This window comes from Ictidomys tridecemlineatus, chromosome 6 (assembly GCF_052094955.1).
Source record: "Ictidomys tridecemlineatus isolate mIctTri1 chromosome 6, mIctTri1.hap1, whole genome shotgun sequence".
In the NCBI taxonomy this organism is placed as follows: Eukaryota; Metazoa; Chordata; class Mammalia; order Rodentia; family Sciuridae; genus Ictidomys; species Ictidomys tridecemlineatus.
The window spans coordinates 104,249,655-104,276,113 of record NC_135482.1 but is presented as its reverse complement, the minus strand read 5'-3'; the positions used below and the strand labels follow the sequence as shown (position 1 = coordinate 104,276,113).

Below are 26,459 nucleotides of genomic sequence, written 5' to 3'. Positions count from 1 at the left end.
GTAGGACGAATGGTAAATTTTGAATAAGAAAATGGTATTTTATATATGTTAATTTCTAATTTGGGTCATTATATTGTGATTATGTAAGATATAACAATCTGGGTAAAAGTATAAAGAATTCCTGGTACTATTTATGTATTTTGACAAGTCAGAAATTATTCAATGTAAAAGTATTTCTAAATGTTTTTCATTTAAAACTTTTTTTTTCAGTGCTAAGGATCAAACCAAACCTGGATCAAATGATCTAACACCAAGCTACATTTCTTGCCCCTAAAAATGTTTTTTAAAAATCTAAAAAAAAATTTTTTTTTGCAGTGCTAGGGATCAAACCAAGAGTAGTGTCTCACACATGCCAAGCAAGCACTCTGCCACTGAAGCACATCCCCAGACTCCCAAAATCTAATTTTATCACTCCTAAAGGCCTTTACTCACTTGAAGATTATAAAAGGAGTCAAGAGGAGCACTGATGTTTAATCTTTAAGAAGAAATTTATTTGAACTGAGCAGCTCTTGTGTTGTGTGTCTCCTAAGAGGGACAAATAAGAGGCCTAAGTCTACTGTGCAGGAGTTTTAAGAGGCCACTCCAAGAGACGGGTTTACGTTCCTTGAAGTTATGGGGATGCAGTGCTGACACCTGCCTGAGGACTCTAAAAGACAGAAGCTGTGACTGTGGCCACAGGTGGTCAGGCAGCAGGCAGTAAGAGAGGCACTTGCTGCTGTACTGGGGACAAAACAAAGCAGTTGCCTGCTTTGTTCCAAATCCTGGAGGCCAGATATAGGACCTACAGAAGGAATGGCACCTGAGATTGTATTAAAAGCGACTGCGTCTATAACTTCTGCAAAAGGGAGAGAACTTTGAAAGAGAGTGAGCCTATGAAGGGCCAAGTACAGAAGAACCAGACGCTTTGTGGAGAGAAGCAGCAGTAGAAAAGGGATATAGACGACTTCTTGTACCCAAAGGAACACAGTGAGGGAGTCCTTGGGAGATCTTCAAGAGAGCTGACAAGAGAAAGAGGTGGCTGACAACACCTGTCGGGCCAGAGAGGGCAGCAAGCTGAGCCGCACAGAACCTTCTGACCTGCCTCCCCTCTCCATGATCCGGCTTTGAGAGAAGCTGGGCATGCCCCTTTCCCAGAATGCAGAGGTGCTTTAACTCTGATCAAGTTTAGAGTTTTAATTATTATATAGTTACATTATATTATATATTATATGTGTTATATTATATTGTATATTACATTATATATTATATTATAATTATTATATTATATATATTAGTAAGCACCTAGTTACCAAGACCTTATTTGATGACTTAACGTGACCACAGAATTCTTTATGAATAAGCAGAAGTAACACGATGTCGGCTCGAGTTTTCATCTATGCTAGCAGGGAAATGTATCCCACTAGATCAAAAAAAAAATGGCTGCCCATTAATTATGATAATAGCAACAACGGTAACCAGGCAAACTTTTCACCATCATAGAATCATTAGCCCCTTTCAAACATAGCTCACTGCCAGCAATGGGGCAGGGGTGGGTGGAAGGATAAAGCAATATCAGAAAAACTTGAAAGGGATCTACCTGAAGATTGCTACAGGAAAGGGCAATCACATCCTAAATGGGGAGTGACATATAAAATACAGTCTTGATGGCCTCCCACAGTGATATCTGTTCCACATTCTGGTGATGAGCCATCCTCTGCTGAACAGGGAACATCATAAGCAGCCATTTTTACCAACCATGAGGCAGAGGGCTCACCCACCCCCCATGGGTAAACACGCCCACAGCTTTACATGAGAGGGACTTGAATATGTCCTCCTCTTACAACAGGCCACCCTGATGATGAGCGCTGCACAGAAACCCCATAGAGCTATGGGGGTGATGGGAGTCTTCTCGGGAGGCATCTCCTTGCTATACTTCCACTGACACATCCCAAAGGCAGATTCCTGAGGTTGGCTTGCCAACAGCAAGCTGAACACTAACTGCAGAGAAGCAGTTTTTCCTTGGTTCTGCATTATCTCAGAAAGCACCTCCTAAAGACAGAGGAAGAGACGGTGACCCCGAGACTGGATGAAAACACACCCAGAGAACATGGGAGGGAAGGAACACAGGTAAAGGAAGCACAGCTCCCACAGAGGGGAGCAGAAGGGCACTCGCAGGCTGTCAGCTTTGGCTGTACCTTTCTGCATACCCAAGTTAAAAGCACAGCTCCTTTGACACTGTCCATGCTGGGGAAGCAAAGGACTCACAGGGGCAGGTCCAGCGGCAGCCGCAGGTCTCTTCCACCCGAATAGGGGACTGGCCACTGGGACATGAAGGCCTGGGTCCCCGGTCACAGTTGACCCGATGATTCTTCAACAAGGTCTGACCATCTGGCAGGCAAGTGACTGTGTGGCACTGATCTGGCAAAGTCCAGACATCCCCAGGCTGCATGAGATTAAAAACAGAGTCAGGTAAGGAATGGGCTGAGGCACCACAACTTGAAGTCCATCTGTCACACAACTGACCACATCTGAGGATTCAAGAGATCGGCCTTCATGGCAAGGAGGCTGTACATGAGATCAGAAGCAGGATTCAAGGTCTTCAGATCCCCAACCCCTTCCCACCAAAAATAACAGGAGAGTAGAAGCAGAATTGGACTCAGACCAAGAAGAATGAATTAACCAAGAAGAGCCCAAGAATACATTTGTGATCTTTCAAAGTCAGAAGAAAAGGACTTACCCTCTTCTCATTCCCATCTTCATCCATGCAAATCCTAACAAACCCTGAAACAGATACAAATAAAGCTTTCGTTCCCACATATCACCCAGAAATTCTAAGCCATTCATGATGTCTGCTTGGGCTGCCTGGTCTAGCCTTCAAGACAACTCAACTCTGAAAAGAATCTGAGTTGGTTTCATAGTGGGGGCAGAGGACACAAGGTTAAGAAGTGAACATCTGTCCTTCATCAGACATGCTTTGTGGTAATTATCAATTATGATAATAGTAAATAGTATCCCAGGGTGAACTTTACACCATCACAGAATCATTAGCCCCTTTCAAACATAGCTTATTGCCAGGAATGGGGGGGGGGGGGAGAAGGTAAAGCAAGATCCTAAAAACTTGAAAGGGATCTACCTAAAGATTAATCCAAGGAAAGGGCAATAACTCTGTAAGGTTATGGCTTACAGTTAATTATATTAGTAAAATACAAAAAAAAAGATCCCCCCCCAAATTATATGTTTGTGTGAGTTTTTCTTCTTTTGAGTTTCTAACCTAAAATCAACTTAATCTATGGTCCTTTGAATTTAGATTCTATGTTTTTGGACTTCTAACGCCCTTTATACTCATGTGAAGAGCGAGTATAGGACTGTGGTCTGCAAGATGTTGGGGTTCCTTGCTTATGCCTTCCGATTTTTTTTGTTCAAGATCCCTCTGCACAAATCAGCATGGCTTTCTCAGCTGAAGTTTAGATGGATGGTTCCAGTGGAAGGAGGAGGATAAACAGAATACTTTCTGGTGGGCACTGGAGGTTTGTAGTGTTTGCCTTCCATAAGCAGAAACTTAAAAGGTCCTGGTCTAGAACCATCTTCAGTCAAGGGCAGATCTTAGGCTCTTTTTCAGAGGCACCTTGGGTCTCTAACAGTAGTTTTGGTTTTGTGGGGGATTTTGTCATTGATTTTGTTTTTGAGATAGATATGAAGGAAAAGACTCACCAGAGCACAGCTTGTGGAGGAAGGAACTGTCCAGGGTGACCACAGTCGGGAGGTCTTCAATTCGCTGGAGCCTTACCACATTGGACCTGGCCTCTGCGCCTGCCAAGATCCTCAGCTGGGCTTCGTCATACCGATCCCCAATGCCAATGGGGAACACGGACACTCCTAGAGTTAGCAAAGGGACAAGAAAGGTTCTGTGGTCAGATGGGCTCACAACAGACTGGCTTGATGCTTTTCCTAACACCAGCATGGAAAGAAGGCATTCATTCACTCTGAGCTCCTACTCTGTGTCAGGTACTGTCCTAAGTAGTGGGGACATAGCAATGAGCCAAGCCATAACATCCACGTTCCCTGTCTTCATGAAGCTTATGTCAGGAAGGGATAGACAACAAACACCTACAAAAAACAAACAAACCAACAAAAACCCCTCAATATATAGTATTTTAGATGTGTACACATGCTTGTGGGGAAATGAAATGGGATAAGGAGGATGGGAATGCCCAGGAGTAGGGATGGGGGTTATCATTTTATATATGGTGGTTAGAGAAGTGTTCAGTGAAAAGATGGAAATAAGGATAGAAGGAGGCAAGAGGGCATCTGAGGGGGAGATAACCCAAGCAGAGAGATCAGCGAGTGTGAAGGCCCAGGGCAGAAGTGCATGCTCTGGGTGGCACTGCTCTTGCAAAGCTTCTCAGGCCGTGGTCAGGACGTAATGTGTTCTCTTAAGGAAACAGAAACCAGCCAGGACTATGGGGCAGAGGAGCAACAGGAACTGACTTGGATTGCGCAGGATCACCACAGCTGCTGCTCTGAGAATGAACCACGGGAGACTAGAGTGAAAGCCGAGGTTGCAGTTAGAAAGCTACTGGGGTGATCCAAGTGTGAGACACTGGGGGCTGGGGTATGGGTGATGGTGTGATCCTCAACATATTTTGAAGACTTGGCTGTTGGTTGCAGCTGGATTGCATGGGGGTATGAGAGAAAAAGAGGATTCGAGGATGCTGGGATCTTTAACCTGAACAACTTGAAAGGACCGAAAAAAATACAACAAGAGGAAATTTGGTTGTGATGTCAGGAAGCTGGTTTACAGGGAATTGCCTGTTAGAACATCGATGCTCAGTTGAGGGGAGAAGTCTGGGCCAAGGACAGGAATATCAAAGTCTGTGGTATATAAACACGTTTAGACTCATGGCACTGTATGAGACCACTGAGCACTGGGTAAGAAGGGAAGAGAACATTTCACAGTGCTAAGCCCAGATCACTTCCTGCCCAACTCTCAATAAGAAATTGAGACTTTAAATAGTTCAGTGACTTGCCCTGAGTCACCTCTAAACAATATTTGCTTTTTTTTCCTAATAAAACTCTTTCTCTAGATTCTTGATACTAAAGGAGAAAAATCTCCAACCTAAAATTCCTTAATTCAGCTTTCCAGAAAGTTCTAGGTATTTGTAATTTGAAATAGAGTGGAGTTGCTAGCAACTTTTTAGCTCCTGTGAGTTCATTTTATTATCCAAATATATACCCTTTACCTTCTAGTATCCTTTTTCCTAAAATTATAGATTTCAACAATATATCATTCATTCAACAAAAATATTAAGTGGTCAGCATTTTGTGAATCGCACACAGATGATCCAAAAATATAGCAAGATTTGGCCCTTTACACAACTCCCAGTTTGTTCCAGAAAGAGCTATGTACCAGACTAATACAATACAATTGGCACATTTTGAGTATTTCAGGCTAAGCAGCATTTGAAAAAGGAAGAGTTAGTTCTCCAGGTGGTCATGAGAGGATTTGGCATCACCCTACTCACTCAGACCTCCCTTGGGCACATGATGTCTCCATCCTGGCTCACTTCTGTTGCAATTCACAGCAAGGGTTCTATGGGGCACCAAGGCCAGGTCATATCTATGCCCTTCCCCACCCAAATGCATCATCGTTTGTGTCTTGTCCCTCCAGCTCATTAGCCTGGTAACAGCAAAGGGTTCTGAATACATGGAGACCCTAACAGTTCTCCAGGACCCACAATGAGTCACTCTGGCCTTGGGTGCGTGGCATTCTGGAGAAAGACCAAGAACACCACATTAAAAAGTAAAGGTGTAGAAGTACAGTCATCCCTCGACACAGGAGAAGAATGCGAAGAGTTCAAGGCTGTCATCACAGCACACAGACAAGCCCAGTAGAAATGCACCCTTACTATTGCTTTGTTTCCTAATAATGCAATGACTGAACTATTTCCTGATGTTTGGTATGCAAGTAGGTATCAAGCAAATTCAAAATCAGCCAGAACATCCAAAAGCAACCTCCACCCACTTTCACTCCTCTGGCTTCTTAGAAGAGTCTCGGGATTGTACACTAGACACTCACGGCTGGATCTGGCCACTTCAGCTGCTGCATCTAATGAATCAGTGGAGATGTCCATGACCAGGATGACCACTGCCTTTGAGGATCCAGGCCTGGCACCATGCATTTCTGAAGTGATGTATCGCACAGCAAAAGCCAAAGCATCCCCTGAGAAAGAAGATTAGACCAAGTCAGTACCAACTGCAAGAGCAAGTGTTTCTGAAGCAGGTGCACATCCAGTCTCATGGAGGATCCTTAAATGGTTAGAAGACTCAACAATTTATAGGAAGATCTGGAAGATACCTGGAAGAGCATCCAGACAAGGCATCAAGTGACAGACCAAGGTCACTCAGTCACTTATGCCAAGAATCAGGACCAGAACGCATATTTTACATCCAGGCCAAGGCACCAACATTACCAATTTGGCTGGGGCCTCCCTCCCGCTGCATAAGATCCACTAGATTCCGTAAATGGGCTTTGTCCTGGGCCACATTCCAGGGCACATCGATGGTGGTGATGCTTCCATACTGGAGCACGGATACCTGAGTGAGATGAGGCCCTAATGGAAAAAGAAAAAAATGAGAGTCATTTTGAATCAGAGCCAGAGCCTCTTCTCACCTGCGGCCTCAGGTGTCTCACTCACCTATGTTGGCCTTGGAAATGAAAGCCTTGGCAAAACTCTTCATTTCATCAAAGTAAGAAGCTGGAAAACCAGAGGAGCCATCCAGGAGAAGGACCACATCCAGGGGCTGGCTACAGTCTGCAAAGAGAACAGGAAGGTGAGCACACAAGGACTGCCAGGAGACTCCAAGTCAGGAGCCTCTTGGGGGAGTGTCCCGAAGTCCTGGATGAAGATGGGGGTATAGGGCCAGCCGATGCTCTCCAGCTCCTGCACATCAGCCAGGCACCACATTCAGTGGGCTATGCAGGGCTCTCAGGACCACATGGCTAGGTATCTGGGATAGTCCTAAACATACGGAAGAGACTGGCTTACAAAAAGGTTAAGTATTTGCCCAAAATTATCCAGCTAGCAAGTGGCAGAGGTGAGATTCAAACAATGTAAGGTGATCTGTTTCCCCAATCTGAGTAGTGATGTCACTTGTCACCTGACTTCCTGGCCTTGACTGGAGGACTGTAAGCTACCTGGAATAATTCCATCCATCCAATGTGGTCTAAAGGAAGCTGACTGTCACCAAAGTTATCTTCAAGGCAGAAAGTGGGACTGAGTGGGGATGCAGCTGAGTGATAAAGTAAGATTTGCATTTTTCACTCCATATCCTTGGTATTTTTTTAAATATTAGTAATAGGCTTGTATCACCTTTGAATTTATAGTCACCAACAAAATAAGATTCCCCAACACACACACCCTCACCTTGCAAAAAACAAATAAATAAATCACCATGCAGTTCTCTCCTGCCCAGAGGAGGATACACAGGCACTCTAAGGCACAGGTTTGACCAAGTGCACAGAGCAGGGAAGGTGGGATTAGAACCCAAGGGTCACATGACTACAGCTGCACCTAGCACCAAGGCTCCTCATTGCTCCCACTTGCACATGAGGCATCCACATACCTGGGGCAGTGGATAGAGTGGGCAACTGCAGCCCCTCTTCAGAGCAGCATCTCTGCAGCACCAAGTCAGGAGCCTCTCGGGGGAGTGTCTCAAAGTCCTGGATGAAGATGGGGGCGTAGGGCCAGCCAATGCTCTCCAGCTCCTGCACATCAGCATGCGGGCCCACGCCAATGGGCACCACCTGGATGTCTCCAGGCAACCTCTTGATCTCATCAGAAGCAGGATTTCCAGTGACCATGTAGACCAGGTTAGGTGCCTGGTCTCGGTCTCCCTGGCCAGCAGAGAAGCTGTTCTCAGAGACATACTGCAGGGCCAGTCCTGTGTTGGTCCTGTTTCCACCGCGGTAACGGATCTCCCGCACCTGCTGCAGCACATCTCCCTTGGACTGCGCCTCGCTGAAGGCATGCTCCACGGTCACCGTGTACGAGTACTGCAGCACAGAGACGTGGATGCTATCCTGGCCCACGTCCATGCGCTGAATCACCTTTTCCATGAACTCCTTGCTCCTGTTGAAGTTAGCCTCCCCGACTTTGTCTGAGCCCTCCAGGACAAACACCACATCCAGAACCACGGAGTTCCTCTTGCGTCCCGATGGTGAAATTTCCAAGAGCCCGGGACCCACAGTGACTCGTGCCACTTGGGGATGCTGCGTGGGTGCAGGGACCTCGGGGGCAAGGTCACAGGTGTAGCTGATGATCTCATCCCTCCGCTGCTCCAGCTCGTCCACGCTGCTCAGCACAAAGGCCTTGTTTTCAGGGGCCTGCTTCTCAATGAGGCGGATCTGCTTGAGGTTGGCATGTGGCCCGATGCCCACCGGTATCACAATGACCTTCTTCTTCTTCAGTCCCTGGACATAGCGGACCAAGTTCCGGGTCATCCGTGGGGGCTCCTGGCTGGCAGTCAGGAGCAGCACAATGCGGGAGGCTTCAGGGCGGGTGATTTTGCCAAAGATTTGGTACAGAGTGTACTTCAGGACCTCGCTGGTGGAGGCCACCTGGCTGCCCACGTACTTCACTTGGCTGGTGATGCGCCGCAGCTCAGAGGGCCGCTTCCGAGCCTTGAGCTCAATGTAGGCATGGGAGCCTTCGTGGTACTCCACCACAGCCACGCGGATCCGCTTCTGGGAGATCTGTAGTCTCTCCATCATACCCACGACAAAGGCCTTCAGCACTTCAAACTCGGCCTCGGAGAGCTTGGAGGAACCGTCCAGCAGGAAGACCAGATCCAGCAACTTACTGCAGTAGAAGTCATACATGGGTGGCTCTGGGGTGTCCTCCACATACGGGGTGGTGGCCCCGAGTGGGGCCTCTGTGGGGGGCAACACCAGGCCTCCAGGTTCCTGGCAGGCTTCACAGGTAAGGTTGGCACCATCACAGTGACTGTAGCAGAGGGGAAGAAACAAATGATTCACAAAGAGCCAGCCGACACTCGTCGACCCTACAAAGTAGGACACTGCCCATACTCCCAGAGAACTGTCTTCCTGCTCCTTGGGAACATTCCCACCTAAGTGAGCCATCATTGTTAACCTCTGTTTCAAGATACCTGAAAAAGAATCTCTGTTGTTCTTGGCCAGATATTCAGTGATGACTTCTTTCCAACCGACATCTCTAACCACAGTTATATTTAATTAAAATTTAAACTTTCTTGCAAGTATCCCCAAGGACAAATATTGCTCTAAAATATTGACGCTGACCAGGACTTATAAATGTTCTATGGAAGATAAATTGCTTATAGTGCTGATTATAACAGAATTTAAGCAGTGTGGATTTTGAGTCATGTTTAATACGTTGGATCTTAAGGAAGAAAAGAAAGTCTGGAGTAAAAAAAAAAAATTTGCAAAGATGAATAAATATTTGAAGTCCCAGTTTTATCTAGCAGAATAGTAGATGGGGGGTCTTTCAGACCTAGGAAAATCAGTAGCAACTTCGTTCATTCCTACTCCTGTTATCTGCCAGGTGCTGACTGGCTAGACTCAGTGCCCAGGCCCAAGCCACCCCACAAGTCTATGTCAGAGCCATTGCCCACCCACAAATTCCTACAATACCAGTAAATGTCAGGCTCTCCTGATCACTCCACTCTTTTGCAAAGTGACAGGGTACACCAGATCATAGGCGAAATCAAGTTGCCCTGTTTGGAACCCATACAGGCTAGGCCTTCTCCTTTTTTGTGCCCTCTGCCTTCGAGCAACCTGCCTTTGACACTCTGGGTAAAGCTGAGAAAGCAACAGTGCCCTGAGCCCTGGGAAGTGTCCCCTGTGGCGTGGCTGTCAGGCCTGCCATTCACACTGTTCACTTGATGCCTCAGGCTGTCAGAGTGTATGGCATGTACCACGGTAGCTTCCCCTCCCATGAGCTACCAGCACAGCAGGCAGGGAGAGGCCTCTGAGCTCTCCCGCCCTTTCAGCCCAGAGCTCCAAGCCAGCATTGGACTAGGAGTCTGTTTCGGCTTAGAGAGGCTGGGAGGCAGGGTCTGACTGGAAAGTTTCTTGTACTTCCTCATGATCCACACAATTTATTGCTGCGATCCTTAGTTAACGGTGCGTGAGTGACATACTTTCTAGTTTCCTGTGTTTGCTAGAAAACCCACCCCAGGCAGTGTTGGCTCTTGTTTGCACAGATGGTGGCGGCAGGATTTGGCTCCCGCAGCTGTGACCACAACCCCTTCCCTAGTGAGTCGAGTTTCTCAAGTTTAAGTTCCCATTAGGTTTGATCGGTGTCAGGGAATGGTGTTGGATACATCAGCATTTTAATAAATGTTCCCTACTTATGGGCAGGACTTCAGAAAGTTCAGCACATGCCCCAAGGACTCCCTCTCACCTCCCCAGGGGCCATTTTCCCAGAGGCAGTTCCCGTGAGAGCCCAGGGTGACAGCAATGAATGTCCTCTCCCCAGTTCTGAAAGCGCTGTCCTGTGACTGACAGCAGCCCCAAGATGTCTATGTTGTACAAAGGGGTCAGGGGTTCATCTCACTTTCCTTGCCTGCATCCCCACCTTTTTTGAAAAATCTAGCTGGACATGGTGGCACACGCCTGTAATTCCAGCAACTTGGGAGGCTGAGACAGGAGGATCGAGAGTTCAAAGCCAGTTTCAGCAACAGCGAGGCACTAAGCAACTCAGTGAGACCCTGCCTCTAAATAAAACACAAAATAGGGCAGGGGATGTGGCTCAGTGGTTGAGTGCCCCTGAGTTCAATCCCTGGTACCAAAGAAAGAAAAAAGAAATCTGATTTTCATATATTTGTCCTTGAACTGTCTCTCTTACTGCAAGAACAGTAAGAGCCACAAAGAAATGAAAATGATAATTACTCTGATTTGATCAGTACACACAGTACACATGTATTGAAATATACTGTACCCCACTAAAATATATAAGTGTTACATGTTTTAAAGAGGGGGAGAGAGAGAGAGAGAGAGAGAGAGAGAGAGAGAGAGAGAGAAAGAAATAGAGAAACCATACCCTGTCTTCCAAAAAAAAAAAAAAAACAGGCAAAAACCTTTAGGAAGTAAAAAACTTCAGAAATTTTTTTGGGGTGAAATAGTCTAGACTGCTGTTTAAAAAAAAAAGAGAGACACACAAATTCTAGAAACAAACTAAACAATGAACTAAACTAAGTCATCAATTAATTAGCAAACTAACTAAATAAACTCAGTGTCTCAGTTCACATAACTAGGAAGTTTTCTCCAAAGCGCAGCCTCTGAGCAAGCCCCACTGAGGACAGTAAGATTGGCCACTTCATCAGCAACTTAGCAAGGCCCCAAGCAACTTAGTGAGACCCTGTCTCAAAATAAAACATAAAAAGAGCTGAGGTGCTGCTCAGTGGTAACGCATCCCTGGGTTCATTCCCTTCCCCTCCCCACCCCTCAAAAGACTGGTCCCTTCAGACAACCAGGGAATCCATTTTACCAAGTCTGGCAGCGCGCAGGGTCATCGGGGTTCAAGGTGACTTTCCTTCCAGGGGCCAAGCGCCGGCCAGCCACCTCACACACGGGGCAGTCCTGGGGGTCGATGCAGGTCTGCAGAAGTTCATCCAGGATTTTCCCTGAACAGCACATCTCTCATTAGTAGCTGACCACTCCCCTTTCACATAAGGAAGGCTCCGCTTTCACTAAGGGGCCTGTCCCAGGAGCCACTCTGCCTGCCTCTCCAGAGGCCACCTCACCCCACAGGGAGGAGCATCCCGCCTCCTTCATGCTTTCCTTCTTCTTCTGCAAACTTGGAAGGAGGCTTCCCTCCCCCTGCCTCACCTCCTCCGAGCCTGGAATCTTATCTCCAAGGCCCTTCTCAGGCTTCTGAAGAATGTATTCAATCATTTTAGAGCTGCGCTATTCAATATGTCAGCTATTAACCATCTGTGGTTATTTATATTTAAATATAAATTAAATTTATATAAGGCATGCACCACTGCATTCAATGAGGCATTCCCACCACTTGCCAAAGTTCTATCAGAAAGTGCTACTCTACGTGTTTGATGAACCCCTAAACTGACACACCAAAGCACTTTGTAGAAAGGACTCACAGTGTAGCTTAGGGGCAGAGCATTGCCAGCAAGGAGCAGGGTGTACCCTCCCTTACACACAGGCCATGCAGCACAAGGGCCCATGTTCAATCTCAAGCAACAAAGGGCGGGGGGGGGGGGAAGCATTTGATAGGACTAGGTGACCATGTTCTTTGTGGTGTTGGGGATGGAACTCAAGTCCATAGGCATTAATTATAAGCAAGCACTCAGCCACTGAGTCACCTTCCCAGCCCTGGCAGGAGCTCCATCTAGCAAAAGCCAGAGCTTGCCTGGCTTTAATGAAGGGACCCACAGACACACCTGTTGCAGGGTTGTGGGGTTGGGGGTAAGGCATCACTGGCAGAGCTGAAATGAAGCAGGATGGGGAGGCTCCCATCCTGGCAATCAATCCCCTCCCTCCTGCCCGGCCCACCCAGGGGGAGCCTCACCTGAAGGGCAGTGTGCGTGGCAGCCCTCCACACACTGCACAGGGCAGGCCAGAGGCTCCGGGTGCTGGCAGGTGACGGGACAGGCAGGCGCGCAGCTGTTATAGCGCCACTCACACTCATATCCATTCTCCCGGAGATTCTTCTCCTCGCAGCTTTGCGCTGTGTAGACAGAAAAAAAGAGGCCATGAAATCACCCTACAACACCAGAAGCCAGGACTGCAGCGAAGGACCCAGAGAGACCCAGGGAGACAGACCCATGAGTTAATGACTGTAAGACAGGGAGGTGGGGAAGGCGGTGATCAAACCTGGGAACAAGAACTACCAGAGTTGCCAATCATGGAGACTTCTGGGATTTTTTTAAGGACCATATTTTATATTTACATTTATATTTATATTTAAATCAACTTTCCCAGCCCTGGCAAAACTGAGGGTATGACTTGGTTTCCTACAGAAAAACATTCATTTGTGTATGCCCAAGGAGGGAAGGCTCCTAATAAATAGGTGAGTTGATTACTTATAGTGGCAAATATGATCAGCTCTAAGTAAAGACATATATTGACTTTCTTCTGTTCACCAGTGTTCCCTCTCGTTCTTCTTTAATTTCTCCAGAAGAAAAGTCTCCATGCATCGACGTCCTGGATCCACCATGGTTCTCCCTCATTATGTCAATGGTCTGCTCACATGGCTGTCTTAACTCTCCTCAGCCCTGGACCATCTCTTTGCACACTTCAGCTCTCCCTCTCTCCCACAAAGTGTCCTCTTGCACCCCACAAGGCCTTCAGATCTAGATACTCATTGGATGAAGGGAGGGTATCTGAGACCACAAGGGTCATCAGGACTCACGGCACAATGTGGCTGTCCTCCAGGTCACCACCTTGCCATGCTGGGCACACACGTGGGCGTAGGCAGCGATGGTGTCACAGAAGCAGGAACAGTCCCCAATGGACTCACAGGAACAGGTGTCGTAAATGCAGATGTCCAGGTACGGCTCAGGGTCCACCTGCAAAAGGAGTTCTTGGGTGGCCTGGGCCTAGGGCCAAGAACAAGGACTCTGGCTCTTGGTCTGGGTGAGAATCTTCTGGTGGCAAGTCGTCACATAAGTGTTCTCCAGGGTAGAAAGAGAAATGTAGGCCAATGGTCCCAAAGAAGGAACAGGCAAAAAGGCAAGATTCCTAGTTTCTCATCTTGATTCCAGCAAGAAATGTTAAATAAAACCTTTTGCAGCATACCATGTGCCTGAGAATGTTTCAAAAGAACATCCCCTCTGTCCATCTTTCACCTGCCTCTTGCCACCTATCCATCCCATAATCCATGGATGTTTAGTTGTTTTTACATAAACACACAGGGTTGTCATTCTTCCCTTATCTCAATGCATCAAAGAGAATAAGGAGATGCATCTGGACCCACTCAAGTCACCTCACTGAAGAGCTAAGTACACTGGACAGTAGGACCCAACTGACTCCAAGGACACAGGAAGGAGGGGAGGCCCACCCACTACCCACTTTCCATTACACTAACCACTTCCCACCTTTCCTATCCCCCAAAACATGCCAGTACACACACCTGGGTTTTTCAGGATAGTTGCGATAGAAATGAATTCTCGCATGAAGACGACCATTGTTTCTAAGACATTCCACCAGTCCTGATTTCCCTGGCTCCTCTCTCTGCCTACACTCTTCCAACTCAGATGCCCAGTGTCTCCGCCAAAACAGGAATCCTAAGTATCCTTTGGATATTCATGGGCCGAGAGATTTTGGATGGACAGAAAGAGAACTGAGATACACATATTCAAACAGCCTCGCCTGCATTGGTGGTACCACACAGCATCAGGCCCGTGGGTGCAGCTCCGTGTGTACATGTGGTCATGCATTGCACACACACCCACATGCACGTGTGTGCTCACACATAACAAAGAAAGACAGTGAAGTGCATTTAACTTTGGGGAATTCCTAATTGTCATTTGAGATAAAGACACAAAAAGAGGTAAAAAATGAAGACTCTGGAGTTAAGGCCAGAAAAGAGTCTCTGTGAAAAGAGAACTGGACAATAAATGGGTCGTTTGTTCACAGAGGGATCCTTGGAGGGCTCTGAGGCCTGGAGACACAGAACAGTAACAGGAAAAGGAAATCTTTGGTTCTGTTGTAATAAAATAATGCCAAGGAAACAAACCCTAAGACTAGGCCAAAAGAGAAGCATTGGCATGTGCCAAGTTTCTTCTTGTGTGGAAGAAGGCGTTGCACCAATCATCACTCCTCAGAAGCCATCGGCTTTCCCTCTGCTTCCAGCCTGTAACAGTGTCTTCTTTTTTTTTCTTTTTTAGTGGTGTGGGCGATCAAACCCAAGATGTCATGCCAAGAGCTCTACTACTAAGTGACACCCACAGCCCTGCAATGGGGTCTTGATGCAGATCCCTTCGAGACTCCAGGCTACTTAGTGTCCACTAGAAATCCATGCTCTAGGTGCCCAAGCTACTGGGCCCACCCTTTTGATGACTCTGCCTCCCTCCACCTTTCAAGCCCTTACCAGCTTGTGGCAGTCCTGGAAGACATCACTGGTGAGGATTCTGCAAGAGGAATCCACCATCGTCTGCTTCATGATGTTGTTATGGCAGGTGGCAGGGGACACATCCAGTGGCACCTGGGTACAGAGAGGAGCACATGGAAAGACCCACAGTCAGGCAGTCAAACTGGCTCAACTCAACCCAGAAGGAGGCATGAGACCTGCTTCCCACCCCTGCCACCCACCGTCCACCTTCCATCCCCAGGGAAAGGGGGACAATTCAGACAGCAGGCCTCTTGGGGTCTGCCCACACAGAGTCTGGGACGTACTTTTCTGGTGTCGGCACACTGTGAGCTCACTTTCCAGGAGTTCCCAAAGTCCACGGGGTCTTCCTCCACTTTGAGGTTGCTGCTGGTGAAGTCGTTGTTCTGAATGCCATCGAAATTCCCACATAGGCCACAGACTTGCTCCTGGATAGACAGATTGAGAAGATGAGCACTGTAGACCTCAGTAGGGGAAGAAGGTTCCAGTAACAAAGGATCAGGAGTCATCCAAGGAGGAGGAACAGAAGGACGAGGAGAAGAAAGAGGGACAGAGACCCAGAGAACAGGAGTAGTCAGCAAAGCCTTGCTTTTGGCAAAGCCTTTTCCGTGGCTTCCTCGCTGATTCCATTTTGAAGTTAAGAAAACAGAGGCAACTTGTACACATGCCGTTGTTAAGGGCAGAGGCCTGAAATCCCTGTTTGAACCATCACCTTCCCCAATAAGCCTCTGAGCAGAGAAAGGACCTGGTCAGTTATGAATGACATGGGTGAGAACACAGAGGACCAGGAAGGGAACATTATAGTCCTGCTGTACCTGGGGAGCCGCAGCCTGTTCAGGGCAGGCTGGCCAGAATTCTGCCCTATGACAGAAATTGCCAGGGAAGACACAACCTATTCATCTATCACATGTGGAATGTGCAACAAGTCCTGAAGGAGTGGAAACCATCAAGTGAAAACTAGGAAAAGAACTGGCGATGTTTGGCCTGGGAGAGAAGAGCTGTCGTTCTTTTTATTTTTTTTATTGGTTGTTCAAAACATTACAAAGCTCTTCACATATCATATTTCAAACATTAGTTTCAAGTGAGTAATGAACTCCCATTTTTACCCCAAATACAGATTGCAGAATCACATCGGTTACACATCCACATTTTTACATAATGCCATACTAGTAACTGTTGTATTCTGCTACCTTTCCTATCCTCTACTATCCCCCCTCCCCCCCATCTTCTCTTTCTATCCCATCTACTGTAATTCATTTCTCTCCTTGTTTTTTTTTCCAATTCCCCTCACAACCTCTTATATGTAGTTTTTTATAACAATGAGGGTCTCTTTCCATTTCCATGCAATTCCCCTTTTCTCTCCCTTTCCCTCCCCCATCGTGTCTCTGTTTAATGTTAATCTTTTCTTCCTGCTCTTCTTCCCTGCTCTATTCTTAGTTGCTCTCATTATATCAAAGAAGACATTTGGTATTTGTTTTTTAGGGATTGGCTAGCTTCACTAAGCATAATCTGTTCTAGTGCCATCCATTTCCCTGCAAATTCCATGATTTTGTCATTTTTTAATGCTGCGTAATACTCCATGGTGTATAAATGCCACATTTTTTAAATCTATTCATCCATTGAAGGGCATCTGGGTTGGTTCCACAGTCTAGCTATTGTGAATTGTGCTGCTATGAACATCGATGTGGCAGTATCCCTGTAGCATGCTCTTTTAAGGTCTTCAGGGAATAGTCCGAGAAGGGCAATAGCTGGGTCAAATGGTGGTTCCATTCCCAGCTTTCCCAGGAATCTCCATACTGCTTTCCAAATTGGCCAAACCAATTTGCAGTCCCACCAGCAATGTACAAGAGTACCCTTTTCCCCACATCCTCTCCAGAACTTGTTGTTGTTTGACTTCATAATGGCTGCCAATCTTACTGGAGTGAGATGGTATCTTAGGATAGTTTTGATTTGCATTTCTCTGACTGCTAGAGATGGTGAGCATTTTTTCATGTACTTGTTGATTGATTGCATGTCCTCCTCTGAGAAGTGTCTGTTCACAAAAAAACTACTAGAACTAATAAATGAATTCAGCAAAGTGGCAGGATATAAAATCAACATGCACAAATCAAAGGCATTTCTGTATATTAGCGACAAAACTTCTGAAATGGAAATAAGGAAAAACACTCCATTCACAATATCCTCAAAAAAAATAAAATACTTGGGAATCAACCTAGCAAAAGAGGTGAAAGATTTATACAATGAAAACTACAGAACTCTAAAAAGAGAAGTAGAAGAAGATCTTAGAAGATGGAAAAATATACCCTGTTCATGGATAGACAGAACTAACATCATCAAAATGGCGATATTACCAAAAGTTCTCTATAGGTTTAATGCAATGCCAATCAAAATACCAATGGCATTGCTTGTAGAAATAGATAAAGCAATCATGAAATTCATATGGAAAAATAAAAGACCCAGAATAGCAAAAGCAATTCTAAGTAGGAAGTGTGAATCAGGCGGTATAGCAATACCAGATTTCAAACTATACTACAGAGCAATAGTAACAAAAACAGCATGGTACTGGTACCAAAACAGGCGGGTGGACCAATGGTACAGAATAGAGGATACAGAGACTAATCCACAAAGTTACAACTATCTTATATTTGATAAAGGGGCTAAAAGCATGCAATGGAGGAAGGATAGCATCTTCAACAAATGGTGTTGGGAAAACTGGAAATCCATATGCAACAAAATGAAACTGAATCCCCTCCTCTCACCATGCACAAAAATTAGCTCAAAATGGATCAAGGACCTTGATATCAAATCAGAGACTCTGCGTCTGATAGAAGAAAAAGTTGGCTCCGATCTACATATTGTGGGGTCGGGCTCCAAATTCCTTAATAGGACACCCATAGCACAAGAGTTAATAACTAGAATCAACAAATGGGACTTACTTAAACTGAAAAGTTTTTTTCTCAGCAAGAGAAACAATAAGAGAGGTAAATAGGGAGCCTACATCATGGGAACAAATCTTTACTCCTCACACTTCAGATAGAGCCCTAATATCCAGAGTATACAAAGAACTCAAAAAATTAGACAATAAGATAACAAATAACCCAATCAATAAATGGGCCAAGGACCTGAGCTGTCATTCTTTTGCAACATGGTTAGAACCCTGTCCTGGGGCAGAGAAAAGAGTTGCTTATTCTGTTTTGCTTGCGTGAGTAGGATTTGGCATGGTACCTTGGGGGTGCCATACAAGAATGTTCTCACAGTTGGACAAAAGGCCAAAGGGCTTTCTGAGGCCTAAGAGCTCTCCTGGGTAGCTGCTCCCCTCTCCCTATCCTCGGTGACTGTCACCCACCCCAAGGCCCTCCTCCACAGCCCACTCGCCTCCTGGTTCCAACACTCCAGACAGCTGCCACCTCAGGTCTTTGCACCTGCTCTTCCATCTGCCTAAGTCCTCTTCCCGAGAGTTACAGTACTCACTCCCTCTCTCCCCTGAAGACAATGCTCACATGTCACCTCTTCAGACAGTCTCATCAGACCAAGTTATCTAAAGAAATGTCCCACAAAAAACTTAATCTCCACCAGGATTTTGAGAGGCCAGATAGTGGCCTCCACCAAAAATGTGGATGTCCTAAACCCTAGAACATGACTCTGTCACCTTACATGGTGCTGTAGTTTATATGTGGTTTGGGTGTCCCCCAAACCTTCATGCCCTGGAAGTCGGGTCCCAGTGTGATGATGTAGTAGGAGGTAGGGCTCAGTGGGAGTTAAGTAGGTCACTGGTGGCATCACCCTTGGACACAATTCATGTAGTTCTCACAAGACCCCAGCAGCTCATTCCCACAAGAACAAGTTGTTTAAAAAAAAAATGCTTGGCCTGAGTCCCTCTGGCTTCCTTTGTCACCATATGATCCTTTTTGCATGTAGCCATTTCCCCTTCTGCTTTACCACCATGTTGTGTTGCAGTCAGGGGGTCCTCCCAAAGGCTGACAGGTGGGACCACCCAATCTTGAACTTTCCACTCCCAAACTGTGAGCTAAATAAACCTCTTTTCTATATAAAGCCTTTGGTATTTTGTTATAGCAACAGAAAATTGACAGCTATACAAGGGAAAGGGACCTGGATGACATGATTAGGTTAAGATCTTGAGATGGGGAGATTACCGTAGATTATCTAGGGAGCCCAAGGTAACCACTGAACATGATAAGAGGGATACAGGAGGAGTCATAGTAGGAAAGGTGATGTGCCATAAAGAAACAGAGAGACAAAGAACTTGGAAGATGCTACACTGCTGTCTTTAAACGCAGAAGATGGAGCTACAAGTCAAGAAATGAAGGCAGCCTCCAGAATTTAGAAAAGATGAGGAAATGGATTCTTCCTCATGGAAGAATGGATTCCAGGAGGAATGCAGCCCTGCTGGCTGATTGTAGGTTTTTGATCTTCAGAATCAGAACATAATAAATTTGTGTGGTTGTTTTAAGACACTAAGTTTGTGGTAATTTGTTATACCAACAATAGAAAACAAATAGAAGGGTTAAATACACACAGACACACACACATATATCTGATTTTTCCCTGGTATAACCACAGAGCCTTGGATAGTGTTTGACACAAACTAGACATTTAATATTTACTGAGTTTAACTGAATGAGTGATTTTCTTTCCAGCAATGGGATGGGTTGCCACGGAGAAGGAAGGGCCATGCAGCCATCAATGGTATATATACAAGCTATAAATATATGTGGCATTATCTGAGATGCTGCAAAGATCATTCCTGCCAAAACCAAATCAGCCACCATAGTAAACACAGTCACTTGTCACGTACATACCACTTAGAGAAATCAATAAAGTCCTAACAAACTGTTAGACTCTAGACAAATAGACCTTTCCCAAAAGTAAGTTATCAGAAAGTTTGCAAACAGCTCTCACAAAGTTCTTTCCTATGTCTCAATGGTAAAGCAATACCCCAGAATGTTTTGTAGTGCTCTAATGATATTTTGCATGATTTGTTTGCCTTTTTTGGGTTAAGAAATCTAAAGAAAAGCTAATATACCTAATCTTTTACTTTGCTCCTTTGTGCAAATAAACTTGCCTAGCAAGGCCAATTAAGACAGTTTGTGTCAGGGACCACCCTAATTTTTGCCATGTTCAACAAGCCTCAGTAAGAGGCAAAGTTAACTGCAACCTTGACTCCATAGCTTTATCTGTATGGGAGGCTGGACTGGAGTACCACCTTCCTCCAAGGTGATGGGAGGTGCTATGTGCTACTCAGAGAGCTGACGAAGGTCCAAACAAGTCACAGACAAGAAAAAAGCATGAAAGGCTACTGACCTGGTATGTCTGCTTCAGGACCACGGAGATGGCCAGGTGGTGGTCCCAGACCACAGAGAGGGCTTTGCCCAGAAGCAGAATGATGTACCGGCCAGACTCCACCACCTCAAAGTGAGTCTCATCCTTCATGGGCCTCTTCACATTCACCTGAAGGAAGGCAAAACAGGAAAATGAGAAGTAAAGGAAGGCACAAAAGTCCACATCTTCTCTCTTCTTCACATCTACCTGTCTGTCCCCACAGCTGATGAGTGCAGGAGCTGCCCCTCAAGAACACACAAATGTCCCATTTGGTCAGAGCTCACCCGTGTGGCCAGCACGCCTGTGTTCATCTCACCCACCACCCTGCAAGAATCTGTGACTAAGAGGTGGCAGAGCATTCATAATTATGAGATTAAAAACACAACAAAACCAACTAATAGAAGATCGTCATCATTTTACAAAATGTGAATTTCTTTTTTACTCTTGGTCATTAACTACAAGGGTCCTCTAGATATGGTTTTAACCTGTCATAGCAAACATTGAAGCACTTCTGGTTGATGATTTAAAAATCCATCCCTTTATAACAATAAATACTAGACTCTCTCCCACCACTTCCCACTCGCCCAGAGTAGCTATTATCAAGAGGCAGAGACTGTGGAGATCAATGCTAGAGCCAGGTTTAAGTCTTTAGAAGGACTCTAGCCTAAACCCTTGACCTAGCCAAAATCAACCACAGTGCCAAACCCTCAAAGCCACTGTGCACACTGGGCTGCTTCTCAGACTTAGGAAATCAAGGCTGATACTAAGAACCTGTCAACCCTTTGCAGAGGTCATATGCATACCATATGCAGAGCTACCCATATGTGCAGATTTATCCCTCACGGTCTGTACACCTCCTCTTCAATGTTACCAATGTCATCTGTCCTAAATAGAGTTCTCCTTTGAAATGGAGTTGACACGGCCCACCCACAGTCAATCACATTTGCTTGGGAGTTTTCTTCCATAATGGTGAAGAGTTCACTTTCCATCCCCTGATGTCAATGGAGGGTTTTTATAAGAAAGTAGGGATGCAGGCTGAGACCATGGAAGAAAATGGGGATATCTGAATAGATGGAAGCCCAGATCTTGGGTTGCCCTACTACCTTATATGAACCAAAATTGTGGCCTGTGGTGACCTGCCTACCTAAATGTATGTTTCTGGGCCCCACCCAGACCTACTGCATCAGCATCTCAGGACGGAGCCCTGGTATCAGCATTTTAAACAAGATTTCCAGGGAGATTCCTGGGTAATCTTCCGAGAACCACTTCTTAAGCTTTCGGTATACAGGGGCTCAGTCTGTTTACCTCACTTTTGAGCTCTTTCAAAATATTTATCTTAAAGGCTGGGGGCGTGGCTCAGTGGAAGAGCGCTTGCCTAGCATATGTGAGGTCCTGAGTTTGATCCCCAGCATCTCACACATACACACCAAATGTATCTGAAGAGATCTTAAAAGTGTAAAAGAAAGTAAAAATCTCTAATAACATTATGTGTGTGTGTGTGTGTGTGTGTGTGTGTGTGTGTGTGTACACACAGTAGCCCCTGTTTATTCCGTTTTGTTTTCTGCAGTTACAATTAACTGTAGTCACCTGAGTTCCTAAAATATTAAATGGAGAATTCCAGAAATAATAAGTTTTAAATAATTTTTATTATAATGTATTGTTATAGTGCTTCTATTTATTATTGTTGTTGTTAATATATTACTATGCCTAATTTGTAAATTAAACTATTATAATATGTATATATAGAAGAAAACCTCATATACACTAGGTTTGGTGCTGTTCTCAGTTTCAGGCATCAGCTGGGGATCTTGAAATGTGTCCCCACAGAAGAGGGATCACTGCATAGAGAAGGGAAAGTTCTCTTTCCCTCCATGTTTCATGCCCTCTCCAGCAATAAGCGCTGCCTGTTCCTACAGTTATACAGACACGATTCTGCATCCTTCTCCACACACAAATGCAGACTTCAACCAAATTGAAACCTTGTTATCCATATTGATCTGCCACTTGTGCTGCTCATAGACTATGTCCAGGCCAGATGTGTAGCTGGACCTCGGTCTCTGTAATGGCTGTGTTACTCCATTCCCACAGTTCTGAATGGATTCTTGATAAAAGCTTCAAGAAAGCTGATAGGGGAACAAGGAGGAGCCTGATGTGGAGGAGATGAGGCTGGCTCTTACCTCGTTGTCAAATAGTTCAATCTCTCCTCCTTCCACCAGGATGGTGACTCGCTTCTTGCATTTCGCTGAAGGGTAACTGCACCCCTCATTCCCCACAAGGATCCTAAATGTCCCCGGGTTACTGCCACAGTAATCCTAGGGAAAGAGGAGAAACAGAGAGAAATATTAACCCTGCTGTTTCTCCCAGAACAGAAGATGGACATCTTGTTCTCGTGGGTCTTTAGATACGTGTTACAGGATGTTACCACATCCACAGGTGTGTGTTTGTGCCTGTGCATATGCATGGGGTGGGGGGTAAACTCCCTCAGGTGTGTCATCCTCATTCATACAGGTGAACCTGGTACCTATGTCAGTGAGGTACAGATGTAATGATCACCAGGAGAAGGAGGGGGAGAAGGGGAGGAAAAGTGGTAGGTTGCATGCTTTGACAGAAGCTCCAGGCTAAAATCCCCTGCCTAGATCCCATTAATTCTTGGCCACATGCAGGAAATTAGGACAGTCTGACCACATGGCATCTTGAGGCTCTCTTGTCTGGCTGAACCCTGTAGATGGCTGACCCAGAGGGTGTAATAAAAGAGGTCTCAACACCACCCACAGCTCCCAAGCTACGTCTCTAGCTGGGTTTAGAGCAAAAGGGAGCACTAAGAGATCATTGATGGTCAATTGCTTAGAAAGTTAAGAAAAAGGAGACACACGCCTGGCAAATAGTTTCCCCCATGGTGGCTACTACTGTGGTGGGATGGAATAAAGATAAAATACTCAATTTGGAGAAACAGTCTTGGCCTGTCACATGAGTAAATTGCATACCTCTCTTACACAGATATACATACACTCTTATACATAAACATGTGCACACATACACATGTACATACATACATATACACATATATCCATATACACATACACATAAGTATGCACAAATACACACGTGCATACACTCACATATATCCATACACACAAATGCACATATATACATAACATTTACACATATTTACACATACTCATACACACACACAACATCTGATCTTCCTCTATAAGATTATGCATCAGTCAACTTCCTAGGCTTGTTCAGCTAACTGGGTGTTGAATGAATGAATGGGGAAGTTAAAAGAAGGAACAAGGGTGTCAGTGATTTATTTGTGGTCACCAGCTGAGTCTTTTCTGAAGGAGAAAGGGTTAAGTCTGATAATAGTACCCAAAGGGAGCTACTGCAAGGGCAGGGTGCCCAGGACTAAAAGAGGACAACAAAAGAGGACAACAGGATTAGCTGCGGGAAAGGAAAATAAGTGACATACAACGGGCACAATTTGAAAGGGGATTCCTGAAAATGGGGCCACTTGGGAAAGTTTGCGTGGGCAGGAGAAGAGCTGCGGAGCAAGAGACGCTGAGCAGCTGCTTCTTCTTGCACAGAATTTATTGTTTGTTTTTTCTGGATGCTCAGGTCTGAAACTGCCTTGGTAGCTCCATAGCAAAACTGATGTCACCCTGACTTCTGCCACCAAGGTGGGAGGTAGCCCAGGAATCAAAAGACAGGCTTTCATTTCTAACCCGTGGAAAAGCTCCAGAGGGCACTCAGCCCAGGTCCATAGGTATTCCTAAAGTACTTAAGGTACACATCCGCTGTCCCCAGCACGCTCCTCCCTGGGCCAGCTGGGGTGTGCGAGGTGGAGGCAGGCTGGCTGCTGGAGCCCCAGTTAGCTCCGTCCCCTCCCCCCCAGCATGCTCTGCACGTGTGGTCTTTGCCCTGATGCTCCCTGACTCTGAGGGACTTGCAGCTCCATCTCTGGGGCTGAGGCTCCTCCAGGTTTGTGGTCCTCCCTTCAGACCACACCAAGCCCCCCCACCCTCCTCCCCTAGAGAATGGAGACAGAGAGACCACATTTGTTGAAAGCATCACAGGGCACAGTGTCTCCTCCCTCTGGAGAAAAGCACTGAACCCCCTTGCTTACTCGTTTGGTGTCAACCAGCAAGAGAAATTTACAGGAATCTATGACGTGGGGAAGGGGAGGTAAAGGGGCTAGTGCCCTCAGTAGCTAAGGTTTCCTGACTTCTTTCTCCTTCTGCCTTGCAGAATGACTTTTTTGTGAACCTGTACCCCTCCCCCTCCCCCTCCTCCTCTTCCTCTTCCTTCCCCTCCCGATTTGAAACTGTACATGGTCAGAAATGACAACAGTGGAGAATGCAAGAGAATCAGAGGACAGGCGTGTCATGTCAACCATCCTCCTGTCCAAGGCTGCTGCTCACCACGCAAGGGGGCTAGCAAGGCCGAGGTGGAGGGGTTCTGAGGTCCAGTTAGGCTTCACTTCCCAAACTGTGCATCCTGGTGGAGACTGACAGCTTTTTCTAACTCACATTAATGCTAATTTGGACTGAGTGTGACCTTATGCCCACACCAGTCCTACTCAACAAGTGAGCTTTCTAGGCTGTTCTGAGATACCTCCAGATAAACAGAAGGAAAACAAACACCACTTTGAGTTTTAAACCGCCTACCTCTTCAGGCACCTCTTTTAAGGACTGGAAAATTACTCCAGTAAAACCAGACCCCAGAGTTTTCTCTACAGACAGGAGGGCAAAATCTGACCTGGAAAAGCCCTACTTGCACCTCCTACCCAGAGACAGCACCTCCCCTCCTCACTCCCATTCTTACCTGTGCCAGAACGTACTGGCATTCCCCAGGGAACATATATTTGAGCCCATCAAAGGTGAGGTAGTGAGCCATGCCAATCGCGGAGCAAGTAGCATCACACACGTGGTCTGTGCAGTTCCACTTCCGGTCCCGACAGACACTAGGAACAGTAATGTAACATGACTGGGTGGGCACTTTGAGTGCATCTGGGTCTTAGGGAACCAGGAGGTACTGGAGGTACAATACTCCAAGTGCCACCCAACCCCCCAGGAAGCCTCAAGAAGTTAAGGGTTTGCAGCTAGAGAAATATGAAATTCACAGGCCCAGCACAGGGCCCAGAAGGACAAAGGGAAAAGATGCTGCTTTCTGGTTACAAGGGAGAAACTGAGGCCAAGAAGGGCAGGGGTTGTCCACAGTGGTCCAGGCAGCTCTCTAGGCCACCCACATGGATTTGCTCAGCCTTACCCTAGAAGCCACAAGTCGGCCTGATATTGGCCTCAGGGTCTCTGTGAAGCAGACTCACTGAGGTTGAAATCCCTCTGAGGCTAATGGGAAGAATAAGACAAAACAGCAGGAAAGTTCTGAGTCTGGAAAGTCCTAATGAACCACGAACTCCTGCCAGGAGAGGTTTTGTGTGCATGTAGCTATATGTTTAAATCTATAGTGATCTGCCAATGGCCACATGGCCCATCCCCCTGCCATCCGTAACCAGAGCTGACCTTGGGAAGCCCCACTCATGCGTCAGAGGTGGTAAGCTCAGACCTCAGACAGCCCTGCCCGTCTGTCCACAGGGCCCCTTTCTAAAGGCGGTGCCAAGGCAGGGTGAGTGAGAAGGGCGAGGGGTTATGTGAAGGATGGCCAAGGAGCAGAAGGAAACCAGCCACCCTCGCCGAGACCCTCCTCAAACTGCACCATTACAGGCACACTCATGGTACCCTTGTGAGTGGTTTAAGACCTATAAGAAAAGCACCCCCCCAACCCCACACTCGTTGGCAACTTGGCAACTTGATTCCCACATGCACCCAAGGTTTGTAGGGCAAGGTGCTTATCTTCCTGCAGGGCCCATCTCCCTGAACTGAAAAGCTCATCAGCCACACAGGGCCGATCTGAGATGAGCACAAGTGATGGTGAACGTTCTTCCATTTCACAGATGGAGAAAGAGGCACAGAGAAAAGGAACAATGCACACAGGTCACCAGAGGATGCCAAAGTAGCTGGGTCCCCAGGGAAC

At 46.2% G+C, this 26,459-nt stretch overlaps 1 protein-coding gene across 4 annotated transcripts in view; it reads right to left on the bottom strand.

The window, feature by feature from the left end:
- Nucleotides 1–26,459, bottom strand: part of Vwf (von Willebrand factor) — a 155,519-nt gene that overhangs the window by 56,632 nt on the left and 72,428 nt on the right. For all 4 annotated transcript variants that reach the window (XM_005338364.4, XM_078015364.1, XM_078015365.1 and 1 more), the window contains 15 exons: nt 25,251–25,389; nt 22,604–22,738; nt 20,409–20,555; nt 15,374–15,514; nt 15,069–15,182; nt 13,389–13,545; nt 12,546–12,704; nt 11,505–11,640; nt 7,603–8,981; nt 6,675–6,791; nt 6,450–6,590; nt 6,056–6,199; nt 3,691–3,855; nt 2,717–2,760; nt 2,245–2,422 (listed from right to left, as the gene is read on the bottom strand). In XM_005338364.4, coding sequence (XP_005338421.2) covers nt 2,245–2,422; nt 2,717–2,760; nt 3,691–3,855; nt 6,056–6,199; nt 6,450–6,590; nt 6,675–6,791; nt 7,603–8,981; nt 11,505–11,640; nt 12,546–12,704; nt 13,389–13,545; nt 15,069–15,182; nt 15,374–15,514; nt 20,409–20,555; nt 22,604–22,738; nt 25,251–25,389 — 3,296 coding nt within the window. The remainder of the gene's footprint in view (nt 1–2,244; nt 2,423–2,716; nt 2,761–3,690; nt 3,856–6,055; nt 6,200–6,449; nt 6,591–6,674; nt 6,792–7,602; nt 8,982–11,504; nt 11,641–12,545; nt 12,705–13,388; nt 13,546–15,068; nt 15,183–15,373; nt 15,515–20,408; nt 20,556–22,603; nt 22,739–25,250; nt 25,390–26,459) is intronic.